Source organism: Amaranthus tricolor, chromosome 8, assembly GCF_026212465.1.
Source record: "Amaranthus tricolor cultivar Red isolate AtriRed21 chromosome 8, ASM2621246v1, whole genome shotgun sequence".
Taxonomy (NCBI): domain Eukaryota; kingdom Viridiplantae; phylum Streptophyta; class Magnoliopsida; order Caryophyllales; family Amaranthaceae; genus Amaranthus; species Amaranthus tricolor.
The window spans coordinates 23,712,544-23,727,734 of NC_080054.1; the positions used below are offsets into that span (position 1 = coordinate 23,712,544).

Here is a 15,191-nt window from a genome sequence, read left to right on the forward strand (position 1 = left end):
AGACCGTCTCACGACTAGACGGTTTATAAAGAATTATTGTTTAAATTATACTTTCTTCGTTTCATTATATTTGTTATTTTGCTGATTTATATGTTAAATTATACACATTTAAAATTATAAAAAGTTAATATTATAAAAGTACGTAATTAGACGATTCAAACAAGATTCTACGTGATTATATTTTTACTTACACACTAACCGCTATATATAAATTAAAATTAAATGATAAATAATATACATAATCAAAATGTTGCAAGTATTTCATAAGAGAAAAATCCAACAAAGTTCATCCTCTACATCCCTACTCCCTAGTCCGTCGCATGAGAAACAAACAGACGGGCACATCATCAAGTGGAAAAACGAACATGAGAAAAAAAAAAAAAAAAAAAAAAAAAAGTGGACCGTCACAACTAAACCCTACAACATAGGAGTATACGACTAGGTGCTTGGTAACTTGTCTCACCGGTACTTCGCTGGCACACAAACAATTTTTTTTACTGATCTAATATATATTTGTTGGATTGTTTATTTTTTAATCCTTACTTTCTCTCTCTAATGTTCTTAAACCCCTTCCTCTTCCCTTTTTATTTTGATGCTTTTTTCTAAATTCCCATTAAAAAGGTTTCTCTCTCCTTGCTTATTCCATGGCTAGCGTAAATCAGTCTACTCTTCAAAATCAAGTTAATGTTCCGTCGTCTTCTTGTCGTGACCCTAAATTTTCGCCGTCTTCTTGCCGTAACCCTAACTTTTCGTCGGATATTTTCCGACGGAAACCACCGGAACCTCCGGGAAAACACCATTGTCTTCAACCTAACTTCATCATCAAGCTTCGTCCTCAAACAGACCTTACTTCATCAGACTATAGAAAAGCTGGTGTTGTTGATGGATTACTTTCCAAATACAGCAAAATCCGGCCGTATAAATTTGTTTTTGAAGGTTATAAACCTACTGAAATTCATCTTTACTATATTCAATGGAGCTCTGTTCGTGATGCTGTTGTTAAATTATGGGAAGGATTTCTTTCTCAACAGCACTCTTTCACTCCCATTCTTGTGCGAAACGTTTATGTGAGTTCCGATGGTGATGAGCTTTACGAAAGGTTGCAACCGCTGTTTGTGTCGAAACTTAAAGAGTTAGAATGTAGTGAGTTGGTGAAAAAGTGGGAGAAGAAATTGCAGAGTTTGGATAAAGAAATTGAGGGAAATTCTGTTGCTACGAGAAAGTTTCAACCTGTTCAGCAGTTTGAAGAGCTGAAAAAGAAAAAGTTAGGGTTAAGAAGTGAAAAAGAGTTGATCTTCAAGCGAATTCAAGAATTTAGAAACGGAATTCGCTGTTTAATTGATTACATTGATAAGAAAGAAGAGAACGAGCATGATAGGGTTTTGCCTTTCCGTTTCCATGATGATGAGTTCGATTGGCCGAGAATTTATCATGTGATGATGAGGGAATGTCGCCGCCTCGCCGACGGTCTCCCAATTTACGCCTATCGGACGGAAATTCTTCAGCATATTAGTTATGAGCAGGTGATTTTTCAACTGATCTTACGTATTATTGATTCATTTTTAGTTCTAATTTTTTTTGGAATATTTTGGTTTGCTAAGTTACCAAGATGAATTTGCGGCCTGTCAAATAACTAAAATAGTCTTAGTTTACGTTCATGGGCATTTTTGTCTTTTAGATTTTTAACAGCAAATTATGGCGGGAATTGTAGGATTGTGAGTAAAGCCCTTTTCCCGGAGTGAATTGAAATTAATTTCACTGACTTTTGTTGGTTAAGATAAGATTGGTTTTTGTTTAGTAAAAATGATTTGCTTGGTGAGTAAACTGAATTTTAGTATTTTTGAACTGCTTTTGCTGATTGAGACTGATGTTTTCTTAATGAGATTTTATTGAATGTTGTGTCTTAAAGTGGAAGAGAAGAGTGCATGTATCTGAAGTGCTATTGAGTTCGTAAATTGTGAAAAAATGATGCTGCATTTGAAATTATTCAATCTTCATATTCTTTCAGTTGGTCATTTATATTACCTAATCTACCTACTGTTAATAAAAATCTTTTGTGGGATTAAATACTTAGAACAGTGTGGAGTTTTCCATATATCTTGTAGAGGATTGATAGTTCTTCCTTCTAAGAGACACAATCTAGTAGAGGTGTGTTTGGCAAAGATTTGTACTTAAAATCTTTAGGGAAGGAATCCTTTGCACTTTTGCTTAGATGGCAGATGAGTCAAGACTACTTGGTATCCTATATTCGTGAATGTGGTATCTAAAAACAAAAATACTTTTATCTCTAAAAACCAATTCAGAAAGGACATCCAAGTTCCACCTGGAAACTCTCTTATAGAACTCTATTGTTGGGTGTTGGTCGTGGTCACTCATAGCGTACTGTAGTTGATTGACAAGGAGAACTAGATAAGTAGATAAAGAAACATGGTAAGGAATGGGAGTTGAAGTTAGAATAACATTTACTATAATGCTTCAACTTTCCCAAAGATGAGGTTGGCTTGGGCGAAAATAGAAGAAAGGAATTCCAAGGTAGTGGAAGAGTTTGTAGCATTTGGCATGGGCACTTGACTTGATTTTGTGCTGTTGTAAAATTCTTTTATCCCTGTCTTTTCCTTTTTCTGTCTAACAGCATAGTTATGATCAATATTAGCTTGATTGCACTTCAAAATTTTTTAGGGTCATTTGTATGTGTTTAACTTGACTATCGATGAAAAAGTTCCATTTTTGGCTCAAAATGAAATGCGAAGGCGTCCATACGCTATTCAAATGAGTAGTTTCATTTTAAGAGGCGCAAAACGAAGGCACAAACATTTTGTATGCGAGGCTCAAAGTTTCGCTAAAAAACTCTAAAATCAATTTAAAAACATATTTAATACTTAAAACACCATGAATTTCTTACTATAATAACGTATACGGTAACTTGATAAGTCGACAATTAAATGATAGCACAAACATATAAAATTAAGCATGTAATCAAATTTGATTGAGCACATCAATTTATATCAAAATTGAGCTCATCAATCAAATAATTATATCATAAAAAAGTAACAAGTAAATTAAGCTTATCAATTAAGGAAGGAAGCAAGTATTTAATACTATCTAATTTGGCCATCAATATTACTATTAAAAAACAAAGTACTCATACTCATGCTCACTTGTAAAGTAGTTATAAGAACAAAAAATATTAAAGAAGGAAAAAAAAAAAGAAACAACAATCTAGATTGAAGATAAAATATATATTAAATAAGGAAGAAAAAAAGAAAATGCAATTCAATATAAACAGAGAATAAGAAGAAGAAAAAAAAGAGAATAAGAAAAGAGAAGAGAAGTAGAGTATATACCTGGAGGTTGCGACAATTGTTGGTGAGTGGAAGTAGTTCAGACTCAACAAAGGTTCAGAGAAGGAAGAGGCGAGATTAGGGGTTTTTGTCTTCCACCCTCATTAAACAACTATACTTGAAGAATAAATCAAGTTTTTGGTCAGATTACGTATACAAGTGGCGTGAGAGGCGAAGGAAGCGAGAAAAGCAAGAAAGGCACGCCTCTTGATATGCGCTGCGCCTTGACTCTTGGAGGCGATATGGAGCTTGCCTTGGTGCGCCTCACACCTAGGCACGCTTCAGATGTGCTTTTCAAAACAAGGATGAGTAGTTGAGGTAAAATAGAGTCCTAGTTGTGTGGTCTTGTTTTGCTTAGGGTGATATGCTATTTATTTGATACTTTTAACTAACAGCAAAAAGGAAATATATTAGAATGATTTCCAACATTGTGGAGCTAATTTTAAAATGGTCTGCTGCTTGGATCATGTGAGATCTGTTAATTGTATTTCTGATTGTGGTTTTTGAATAGTTGCATTACGTTATCAGATGAGCACTTGTTATAATGTCATTATATGCACCTTTTTGCAACTATTTGTTCACAACAAAGGATGCACGAGAATTGTTATCATTTGACTTGTAAATAATTTTTGATTTAATATTGAACAATTTTGTAGTTGAAATAATAAATTATTGAAGAATCTGAAGGCCCTTGAATCTTGATCATGCCTCATGTTGGCCAAGGGTTCATCATCGTGCCTCTCATTGTGCCTGATCATCCCAAAACCTTATAACAGGCCTTCATCTTGGATGATGTTTGAAATGTGCTTGTGCTCAATAATGTCTCAATTTTTGCTGGACTGTTACAACTGGCATTTTGGCACATCCCACTATTGCTCTACCATATTTTATTGACCTTTTGTTTTACTTCTGCAGATTATGGTATTGATTGGAGAAACTGGATCAGGAAAGAGTACTCAATTAGTACAGTTTTTGGCTGATTCGGGTCTTGTTAATTCTGGATGTCTGATATGCACACAACCAAGAAAAATTGCAGTCTCTTCACTTGTACACAGAGTATTAGAAGAGAGTGATGGGTGCTATGAAAAAGGTGCAGTTAGCTGTTGGCGGTCTTTTTCGTCAGTCCAACAATTCAATGCTGAAGTAACATATATGACAGATCACTGTTTATTACAGTACTGTATGAAGGACAGGGAGTTGCATGGTGTTTCTTGTATTATTGTCGATGAAGCTCATGAGAGAACACTAAACACAGACCTACTTTTGGCAATGCTTAAAAAATTGCTTCCTCTGAGGCCTAATTTGAGGCTTATTATTATGTCTGCAACAGCAGATGCCAAGCAACTTTCAGATTATTTTTTTGGATGCGGAATGTTTTCAGTGCTTGGCAGAAATTTTCCGGTTGATGTGAAGTATGTCCCATGTTTAGCCGAAAGTACTCCCCAATCTGTCACTGCATCTTCTGGCAACTTAGCTCCTTATGTATCTGACGTCGTAAGAGTTGTTACTGAGATCCATAGAACTGAGAAAGATGGAACCATTCTTGCATTTTTGACATCTCCTGTGGATGTTGAAGGGGCTTGTGACATGTTGGATCTTTTTAACGCGGTTCCTTTAGCATTACATGGGAGGCTTTCATATGAACAGCAGGCACTGGTGTTCCAGGACTACCCTGGTAGAAGAAAAATCATATTTGCAACTAATGTTGCGGAAACATCCTTGACAATACCAGGGGTCAAGTTTGTGGTTGACTCTGGCTTGGCGAAGGAAAGTCAGTTTGAACCTGGTTCTGGCATGAATGTGTTAAGAGTATGCTGGATCAGCAAGAGTTCTGCTAATCAACGTGCTGGTCGTGCTGGGAGAACAGAACCAGGATGCTGTTATCGGCTCTACTCACAAGATGATTTTACTTCAATGGCTTCCCAGCAAGAACCTGAAATACGCAGAGTTCAACTGGGTGTTGCTATTTTGAAAATTATTTCTCTGGGCATAGCAAACATTTGTGAGTTTGACTTCGTCGATGCTCCGTCAAGTCAAGCAATTGATATTGCTATCAGGAATCTAGTGCAGTTGGGAGCTGTAGCTTCAGAAAATGGTACTTTTGTATTGACTGACCTTGGTCATACTCTTATTAAACTAGGTATTGAGCCTCGTTTGGGTAAACTAATTCTTGATTGCTATAGTTTGCATTTGGGAAAAGAAGGTCTTGTTCTTGCGGCTGTTATGGCAAATGCGAATAGTATATTTTGTCGAGTTGGCAAACTTGCAGATAAGCTAAAGTCTGATCGTCAGAAGGTATCCTTCTGTCATCCAGACGGTGATCTCTTTACTTTGATGTCTGTTTACAAGGCATGGGAGAATGTTCCAAGGGGAAAGAGTAGGAACATGTGGTGCTGGGAGAGAAGCATTAATGCCAAAGCGATGCAACGATGCCATGACACCATATGTGAATGGGAGAGCTGTTTCGAAAGTGAACTTAGTATCATTGTACCAAGTTTCTGGAGTTGGACACCTGAGCGTGTCACGGAGCATGATAGGAATCTCAAGAAGACAATTCTTGCTTGTCTTTCGGAAAATGTGGCTGTTTATTCTGGTAGTGATCAAATTGGCTATAAAGTGGCATTATCTGGGAAATATGTTCAGTTTCATCCCGCCTGTTCTCTGCTGATGTTTAATCATAAACCTGAGTGGGTTGTTTTTAGTGAATTAGTGTCAATTTCTTGTCTATACTTGACATGTGTGACTGTATTTGATTATGAGTTTTTATTGTCTCTTGTTCCTCCTCCACCATTTGATATATCTGGATTGGAAAATCAGAAGTTACAGGAGACAACATTATCTGGTTTTGGCAGAACTCTCCTCAAGAAGTTTTGTGGCAGGTATAATAATGGTTTAAATTGTCTTGTGTCACGACTGAGATCAATATGTGCGGATGAAAGAATATGCATCAAAGTTGACTGTGATAAGGATGAAATTCAGTTGTATACTTCTTCAGATGACATTGGAAAGGTTTTAAAGGATGTCAATGATGCTTTGAGTTTTGAAAAAAGATCTTTACAGAATGAATGCATGGAGAGATGCTTGTATACAGGGGGTCCTGGTATGTCCCCACCTGTTGCTCTGTTTGGGTCTGGAGCTGAAATTAAGCATCTGGAGCTTGACAAGAGATGTTTGACTATTGATGTGTTCTATCGCAATGTTAATGCTGTTGATGACAAGGAGCTTATATTGCTTATTGAAAGTCACTCCTCAGGAATTTGTGCTGTCCACAAATGTGCAACTCATGGTAAAGAAACGGAAGAGAGAGAGAAGTGGGGAAGTATTACATTTCTGACTCCTGATGCTGCCCAAAAGGCAACTGAGCTGAACAACATCAAGTTTAATGGTTCTTTGCTTACAGTGAATCTTTCGAGAGCAACCTTTGGAGTAGACCGAGCCTTTTCGTTTCCTGCTGTCAAAGCGAAATTGTTGTGGCCACGTAGGATAAGTAAAGGCTTTGGTATTCTTAAATGTGAGGTACCTGATGTTGACTTATTGGTTTCACAGTTCTCTAATTTGCAGATTGGGGAAAGATTTATTCGTTGTGTACCTAGTACTAGACATTCTGATTCTCTATTGATAAGTGGAATTGATAAGGAAGTTTCTGAAGCTGAAATTTTGCGGGTATTAAGGAGTGCTACAGATAGGAGAATTTTGGACTTCTTTTTGTTTAGGGGAGATGCTGTGGAAGATCAAACAACCCATGCCTGTGAAGAAGTGCTTTTTAAAGAGATATCTGTTTTCATGCCGAAAGGAAGTCCACAAATTAATTTCTGCAGAGTTCAGGTCTTTCCTCCTGAGCCTAAGAATAGCTATATGAAAGCCTTGATTACTTTTGATGGAAGGTTACATTTGGAGGCTGCAAAAGCATTAGAGCAGATTGAAGGAAAGGCTTTATCTGGTTTTCGTTCATGGCAGAAAATACAATGCGTGCGATTATTTCACACTTCTATATGTTGTTCTTCCTATGTATACTTCATAATTAAGACAGAACTTGATTCATTGGTCGCCAGATTCAACCGTCAAAGAGGTTGGTGGATTTATAGACCTTTCATTTACTTATCTGTGTATATTTTGCCTTGACCTTTTCCTTCCATGTTGCATTGGGTAATGCTCTTCACTGTTTCAGTTGGTCTGTGTACTTACATTTTTGTTCTTGTTTCTGCTCATCTTCGTTTTTTTCTCATGTTTTGTGATTATTTTCAGGCATTCTTAAATTAGTTTTCAAATTTTAATTTTTATTATAGAAGCAGAAATTCTCACCCTAAATAAACATTTTCTTCTCAACTACTGTAACCCAACTTTCAAATTAGGCCTCTTTGTACCCACTTTTTAGAAAAGCTCTCGCAAAAGAAGTGAGAAGGGGGCAATGCAACGGATTTAGAGGGAGTAGGCTATTAGGCATTAGGGTTTCTTGAAGTTGGGGATTTTGATTTTTTTTGAAACTAAAGATATTTTATTCAATTTAATTTAATAAGAGGTGTTTCTTGATTATGAAATTCTAATGCACAAGGAACATTTACTTTTGTAGAAATCTTAATTTTTTTGTCTACTCTACTTTGGTTCATCTTTCTCTCTCTCTCTCGCCGACATTTCTTTGAAAAGCGAGCAGGATGTGATTGTGCGCATACGCCTAGCCTACTGGGGTTTGGAGTGTCTCGTGATGCGTTTGTTGTATCTCGCTTGGGTCAAATTTTGAAAAGCGTTCTTTTTGTATGTTTGAGCCACCTATTAAAGTTAATCTTGATATGACGAGTCCAAAAAGATATGTTTGAATACACCATTTCTCGCATCTCTTGAAAAGATACCCCCACTTTGACTCTACGGATGACTATTATGCATAGTCACTTCACTCTTTGTTGAGGTAGTGGAATGGATCTGTAGTTATATGGGACATCAAACTCTCGCCATGTTTTGGAATGATTTCACGGTGTATTCGAACTGTTGGTTCTATTCAAAGTCTTAAGTCTTTTCACTTGAAAAAACTGTCATTTTCATCTTAAATTTTCTCTAGCAGTTTTGTTGTCATTTCTTACCTCACTAAGAGCTGACTATGATGTCGTTTCATCTGTTTCCTGCTTACTTTTCTCTTGATTAATTGGTTAGGTTTGAAGTTTGTAGTTTTTTTCGTTTCTGGGAAACTTCTTTCCATCTTAATATAGCATTGATAATGCTTTTCTTTGACTTATATATTATGTTGGCTTTGTTCTCTTTCAAAAGTACAAGTTTGGAATAATCTAAAACCGATCTTAACAAATAGACTTGATGGTCTGGATGCTTTGTTGGCAGTTTAGAATGATAGCTTAGATGTGATAGCTTTATAGAACATTCAACATTCATCTAGTTTTTGTGTAATACGTTCAGCCTTTTTTGTAAAGCTCAGTGATGAAATAATCTGGCAAAAATATTTCATTTCACCCTTACAATATTTTATTGTGCAATATGAGCGGGACACATTTAACTTTCAGTTTTATGTGGGAGTCATTTCAGTCTTTTTCTGTCATTTGATAGTCTGTCTTAATGTAGCTGTAATCTTGTCCATTATAAAGTGTGCATGTGCTAGTGTGTGTGTGTGTGTGTAGGTTGTCGGGTTGGGTATTCATTCCTTTCATTCATTTAATTCTTTGCTGGAAGCTTCTGTCCTTGTAATTTGCGGTATGCCCCTGAACTTAGAGCTTACAGTTATTGGCTACTACGTTTCAGGTGTTGAATGCACTTTAGACAGGAATGCTAATGGCTCTTATCGAGTGAAGATATCAGCCCCAGCTACTAAAGTTGTTGCTGAGCTGAGAAGGCCTCTGGAAGAGCTGATGAAAGGAAAGACAGTGACTCATGCTAGTCTTACTCCAGCTGTTCTACAATTGTTGGGCTCTAGAGATGGTATTTTACTGATGAAGAACATTCAGCAAGGAATGGGAGTTCACGTCTATTATGATAGGAAGACCTTTAGTGTAAGAATGTGTGGGCCTACTACTAAGATTGTTGTGGCAGAAGAGCAGTTTGTGCATCGCCTTCTTGACCTCCATAAAAATAAATATTTGGAGATTCATTTACGTGGTGCTGAACGGCCTAATGACCTGATGAAGGAAGTTGTTAAGAGGTGTGGTCCAGATCTGCAGGTGTTGAAGGAGAAGGTTCCAGAAGCTGAGTTCACTCTTAATACACGTCGTCATATCATTTATATCAATGGTACTAAAGAGGCAAAACAAAAGGTGGAGGAGATTGTTGATGAGATAGCACTAGCAAGTGGTAGTTTGAAGGATGCTAATGTTGCGAGTGAAATGGCCTGTCCGATTTGTTTGTGTGAAGTGGAGGAGGCATATCAGCTCGAAAGCTGCAGGCATGTGTTCTGCAGCTCATGTTTAGTAGACCAGTGCGAGTCTGCAATAAAAAACAAAGATGGTTTTCCTATTTGCTGTGCTCGGGAAGGCTGTGGAGTTCCTTTTTGGCTAGTTGACTTAAGATCTTTATTATCTTGTGAAAAGTTGGATGAGCTTTTTATGGCGTCGGTACAAGCATTTGTGAGTTGTAGCGGTGGTAAGGTTGCCTTCTGTCCTTCACCCGATTGCCCATCTGTTTATAAGGTGTCAGGTCCCAATGAATCAGGGGAGCCTTTTGTCTGTGGTGCTTGCTACGCGGAAACTTGTACTAAATGCCATTTGGAATATCACCCTTACTTGTCATGTGAGAAGTACAAAGAATTCAAAGACGATCCAGATTCATCTTTAGAAGAATGGTGTAGAGGGAAGGAAGAGTTCGTCAAGAAATGTCCTTTGTGTGGCCATACCATCGAGAAGGCAGAGGGGTGCAACCATGTCGAATGTAAATGCGGAAATCACCTGTGCTGGGTTTGCTTGGAGTCCTTCGTTGATAGTGATGAGTGTTATAACCATTTGCGAGCCATTCATCATGGGATCACATAGGTCCGTATTATCTCTTTCTTTACCATTTGAGGACGTTAATTATGAACTGTAAATAGCTTTGCTTAGCTGAACCACACATTGTACATATGTAGGTTACAGTTCCTCAAGTGCACCTATATTAAAACTATACATATGTATATATATCCTTGCATAGCTTTCCTTACATTATTGAACATATTATCGTATGCCACAGAATCACATAAGTTTCTGAGGCCGGTTTCTTGCATATATGTGATTTTTCTCGCCCTTCTCTCGATTTGTAGTTCAACCTTCTCCTAATCCCCTCCCTCGCTTCCTTATTTGGATTATCTGTAGTCTGTAGAATATCTATTGAACTGATCTCTTGAGTGTTCGAAATTCTAGAATATTCCTCATTTAGTTGACTATTCTAATCTCTAACACCCATCCAACCCAGGCTACATATGTTAATAGATTTTACCAGAAGTCACAAACTTTTCTGATATTGACAGTGTATAAAACTTCAAATATCTATTGGTGTCCTAAACTTTGTATTAGGTCAAGTAATGACTAGTATTCTTTCGCTCACGTTACCAACCCATATTTGCATATACATAAAATGTCAGAGTACCCAATTATGAACATCACCGTTTAATTAATTAGAATGTTTATACGGGTGCCTTCATACTGTCACGAGCAGTATTTTTTCTCTGTTAATTTTTTCTCCATTTGGAGAGACGTGATTAGTAACAGAATTAAGGGATTAATTTTTTCAATTTTTTTTCTTTTTGGGTAATGTCTAAACAAAGAAATTTATATCTCTAAATCCTTTCCTATTAAAATTGATATCTGAACAAAAGAAATTATATTTCTCTAAATCCGTCTCCTTCTTCCAATTCCGTCTGTCAATCCAATTCACTTGCATAAACACAAAAGTTGCAATACTTGCATTTATATTTTACCAATCAATTTACAACCCATTAAAATCAGTAATATAAACTCAAGTTAAATTACAACAATAAAGATTAAAATAAAAATCAAATCTAACAAGAAAAATATTTACGACCAATTGCCAATCCAACACCAGCTATTCCCAAACACAAAGCCATAGTTATCAACAACGTTAACCCATCATCATCATCATCATCTTTCTTCATCTTCCCACGCTGCAACAGCTGCTGTTTCTTCTGAAGCTGTAAAACTTGAAACTCAAGCAACCTAACAAACTGCCTGTACGCCAAAATCTGCATCGAATCATGCACGAAAGCGATCGCAATTGCATCTTTTTCCTTACTTAATTCAGCATACTTAGCCTCTGCTTCTCGAGCTCGGGTCTGAGACAATCTCAATGCCTTTAGAAGTCCCAATTTTTTCTCTCCGTCATCATAATCATCATCCTCTTTAAAATGTAATTTCCTGTTCATCGGATAATTGATTACTGTTACATTCTCCGATAACCCTGATAACAATTTTTTAGTCGGGGGAGGCAAATCGCAATTTTGAATCAAATCACTTCCCGGTTTTTGCGATAGCATAATCCTCATTGCAAGATCATTCTCATCTAACCCTTTTAAGTTCATGATTTGTGGGTTCTTTGGTATCCCCCAATTCGCCATTAAAACGTCGATTTTTCCTCACTATTTCACTTTGATTTTGGATTTTGGGTTATGATCATGTTAGGAGAACACACAAAGAGAAGGAAACAGAATTTTTTTTAGGTTTTTTTTGATGAATTTCAATGTTAAGGGTGGTTGGGAGGGAAGTTGGTGCCGCAAGAAAAGGGTAGGATTATTTTTTTGGTTTGCTGAGAAATGCTTTACTTGCGTGAGTGGGATGTATAGGCATTAAGCATTTGACAAAACGTTACACCTTTCTTACTTTAGATATTCATTATTGAATGATTCCACTACATGATATAGTACTATAAAGTTAATTAATTATTAGTTATTAATTATTTCAATTGTTTATTTGTATATTCCAACATTCAAAGAGCCTTGTTCAAGAATTTATACCAGTTTTGATATCATATCTTATCCTCATAAATCCTTTTTTTATCATACATAAGTGGATATATGTTATGTTTGCTTTGAACTACTTGCAACTGATTATGACAGCGTGGGAAAATGTCACTATCAAGTTTAAGTACTCGCGTTTTCATATGTTCTTTTCAAATAGAATTTATAAATTTTAGTGTCAAACTTTGACTATGATTTCCCAACGATCTATATGAAAAAACATATTTACGTGGGATCTTGATAAATTCGTCTCAATATATATTTTCTAAATATCAACTTTTTAGAATATTTTAAAAACTCACAATTAAAATTATTTGATTTTTAAGTTTACATTGAAATTTACACAAAAAGTGAATAAGAAGAACATATGAAAATAAAGAAAGTATAATAGAATGATATGTTTTTTATTATAAGGTAGGTTGAAGAAAAAGAACGGCTAAGAATTAAATCAAAAATATTTTATAAAAAGTGGTACCTGATTTTTCAACTTTGACTAACTTCTGAATACCTTGGAAAAATATTTGCATTTAATACTTAAAAAGTTTTCATTTCTGTATTGTTGTTTTCTAATTTCAGGGAACAAATGATTAATGCAAATTCATTAATTAGAAGATCGAATCGTGCTTAATATCCAGGCAAGGGTGAACTAAAATAGAAGTATAGGAGGAGTCGAAAACTCGTATTCATTATATTTTTATTATAATTTTATAAACACAAATACATGTAATTATACATTATATTTTTGAAGCTAAAATTTTTAATAGGAATGTCTTAATCGATATAATAACAATGTCATATTTTAAGAAGATAAGATAATGTGAATAATTATGCAAGTACGACACACATATATTTTTTTTCATGAAAGTATATCTATAAAAACTGATATAAAGCTAAAAACTGTAAAATTGATTCTGAGCTATTTACTACTCCCTCCGTTTTTTTTGTTCTTTCTATTTGTTTTTTGCACAGTTTTCAATGCAAATTTTAAACCTCAATATCTCTAAATAACACATAATAAAAAGTTACAAAAAATACACAATAAAAAAAGTATACATTAAGACAAATCTAACAAGATCTCACATGGATATATTTTATTTTCTAAATATGTATCAAAAATATTAATTAAACTGTAGAATATTTCAAATTGGAAGAACATTAGAGCATGGAGGGAGTATAAATACTAATATTAAAGGAACTTTACGTAAACAAAATAACTATTATAATTACTTACTATATATAATAACTGATAATGAGCTATTTATCTTTTATTCAATCAATCAAAATATTACATAATTATTTAATAATTTGTTAATCTTATCACAAAATCATGTCAGTGAGATTATTTCTATCTAAGAGATTACGAAAATAGTCGCCAATATGTGTCAACGAGGCAGATATCACTTCTTTCACAAGATATTTACAATATGGCAGATACTCGTGATTTTTATAACCAATATATGTGGCAGAATTTATAGTCATAAAATTTAATTCATTTATGATTTCAATATAAAAATAAAAATTAGTATGGTTACCATTTTTTCAGTCCATTATATATATATATATATATATATATATATATATATATATATATATATATATATATATATATATATATATATATATATATGACTTAATTTTAGTTTGGAAATATACTATTCAATTACTTAATATAACTAACAATTGATTTTGCGTTGTTTAACTTTTGTTCAATCAATCAAAAAAAATCAAATTGCAACATTGACTGAATCAGTTAATTAAAAAAATCAAATTAACATTGAATCATGTATTTTTTATATTAAAATTGTTAATGACTAATTTATAATATACTATAATCCTATTAAGGCATTTTAATATCAAATTAAAAACTGATTGCTGAATTTTCATATTTAATCTATTATTTAAATAATTCAATTTCCTTTCTTAAATATGTATTAATTAATTTTTAATGACTAATTAATCATATATCGTAATCCTATTGAAGCAATTTAATATAACATTAAAAAATTTATAAATTGATTGTTGGATTTTCTAATTTAACGTATCAGTTAAATAATACAATTTATATAAAAATTGCTTAGTCAGCAAACTCACCCAATCAAAATTATCCAATTGTCAAAATTATTCTGGTCACGACATTTGTCATTTTACTTCTGCTTTATTAAAATGAATGATGATATGATGAAAATATATACAACTCAATACAAATATGGTATTTAATTAAAGGTCTAGGGTCATAACAAGAGCTGTACAACAGGCTAAAGGCTTATTAGGAGCCCGAATCCGACCATTGAATATGTGGGCTTTAAACAGGCATGATTTTAATGGGTTGGACACAAATGTTCCCTTTATTTACAAAATTAAAGGACTAAAAATTGGTTCTATGCGGGCCTTAAGTGGGTCTCTATTATTACTATTATTATTATTATTATTATTATTATTATTATTATTATTATTATTTTAAAAGGTAATTCATTTCACAAGGAGAAATTTAAATTATAAGTAGTTGGTAGAGATTCGAGCAATAAGCTGAGTTCTTCACCTAACTCTCCGAAGGTGGAGAAAGCAAATGGGATGAATTTATATCCATTCTCCTCAGAGGCTCACACTTTATTATTATTATTATTATTATTATTATTATTATTATTATTTTATTTGCTTGAATTATGATACATTACTGTAAATCTATTATAGTCAATATTTAAATTATATTGGAAAATAACATGTAATTAAAAAAAAAGATATTTTACTCAATTTAAAATGCTTATTTCAATGAAAATTTAGAAACACAATTTCTTGTATGAGGCGGTGTCAACAAGAGCAATGTCATGTGTCCCATATATGGATTGTAGAGCTCAATTAATACAAATTATTTATATACGTGTTTCTTAGTTTGAGGTCGTTTTATCTAGAGACGA

General features: G+C 34.2%; 2 protein-coding genes across 2 annotated transcripts; one reads left to right on the forward strand and one right to left on the reverse strand.

Annotated features, from left to right (window-relative positions):
* Positions 1-541: 541 nt before the first annotated feature.
* Positions 542-10,559, forward strand: LOC130820475 (ATP-dependent RNA helicase DEAH11, chloroplastic-like). Its single transcript, XM_057685864.1, has 3 exons — positions 542-1,523; positions 4,257-7,410; positions 9,084-10,559. The coding sequence occupies exons 1-3, from the start codon at positions 645-647 to the stop codon at positions 10,301-10,303; spliced, it is 5,253 nt and encodes a 1,750-aa protein (XP_057541847.1). The 5' UTR covers positions 542-644; the 3' UTR covers positions 10,304-10,559.
* Positions 10,560-11,304: 745 nt separating this feature from the next.
* Positions 11,305-11,877, reverse strand: LOC130821667 (uncharacterized). Its single transcript, XM_057687456.1, has one exon. The coding sequence runs from the start codon at positions 11,875-11,877 to the stop codon at positions 11,305-11,307; it is 573 nt and encodes a 190-aa protein (XP_057543439.1).
* Between the last annotated feature and the right edge of the window lie 3,314 nt (positions 11,878-15,191).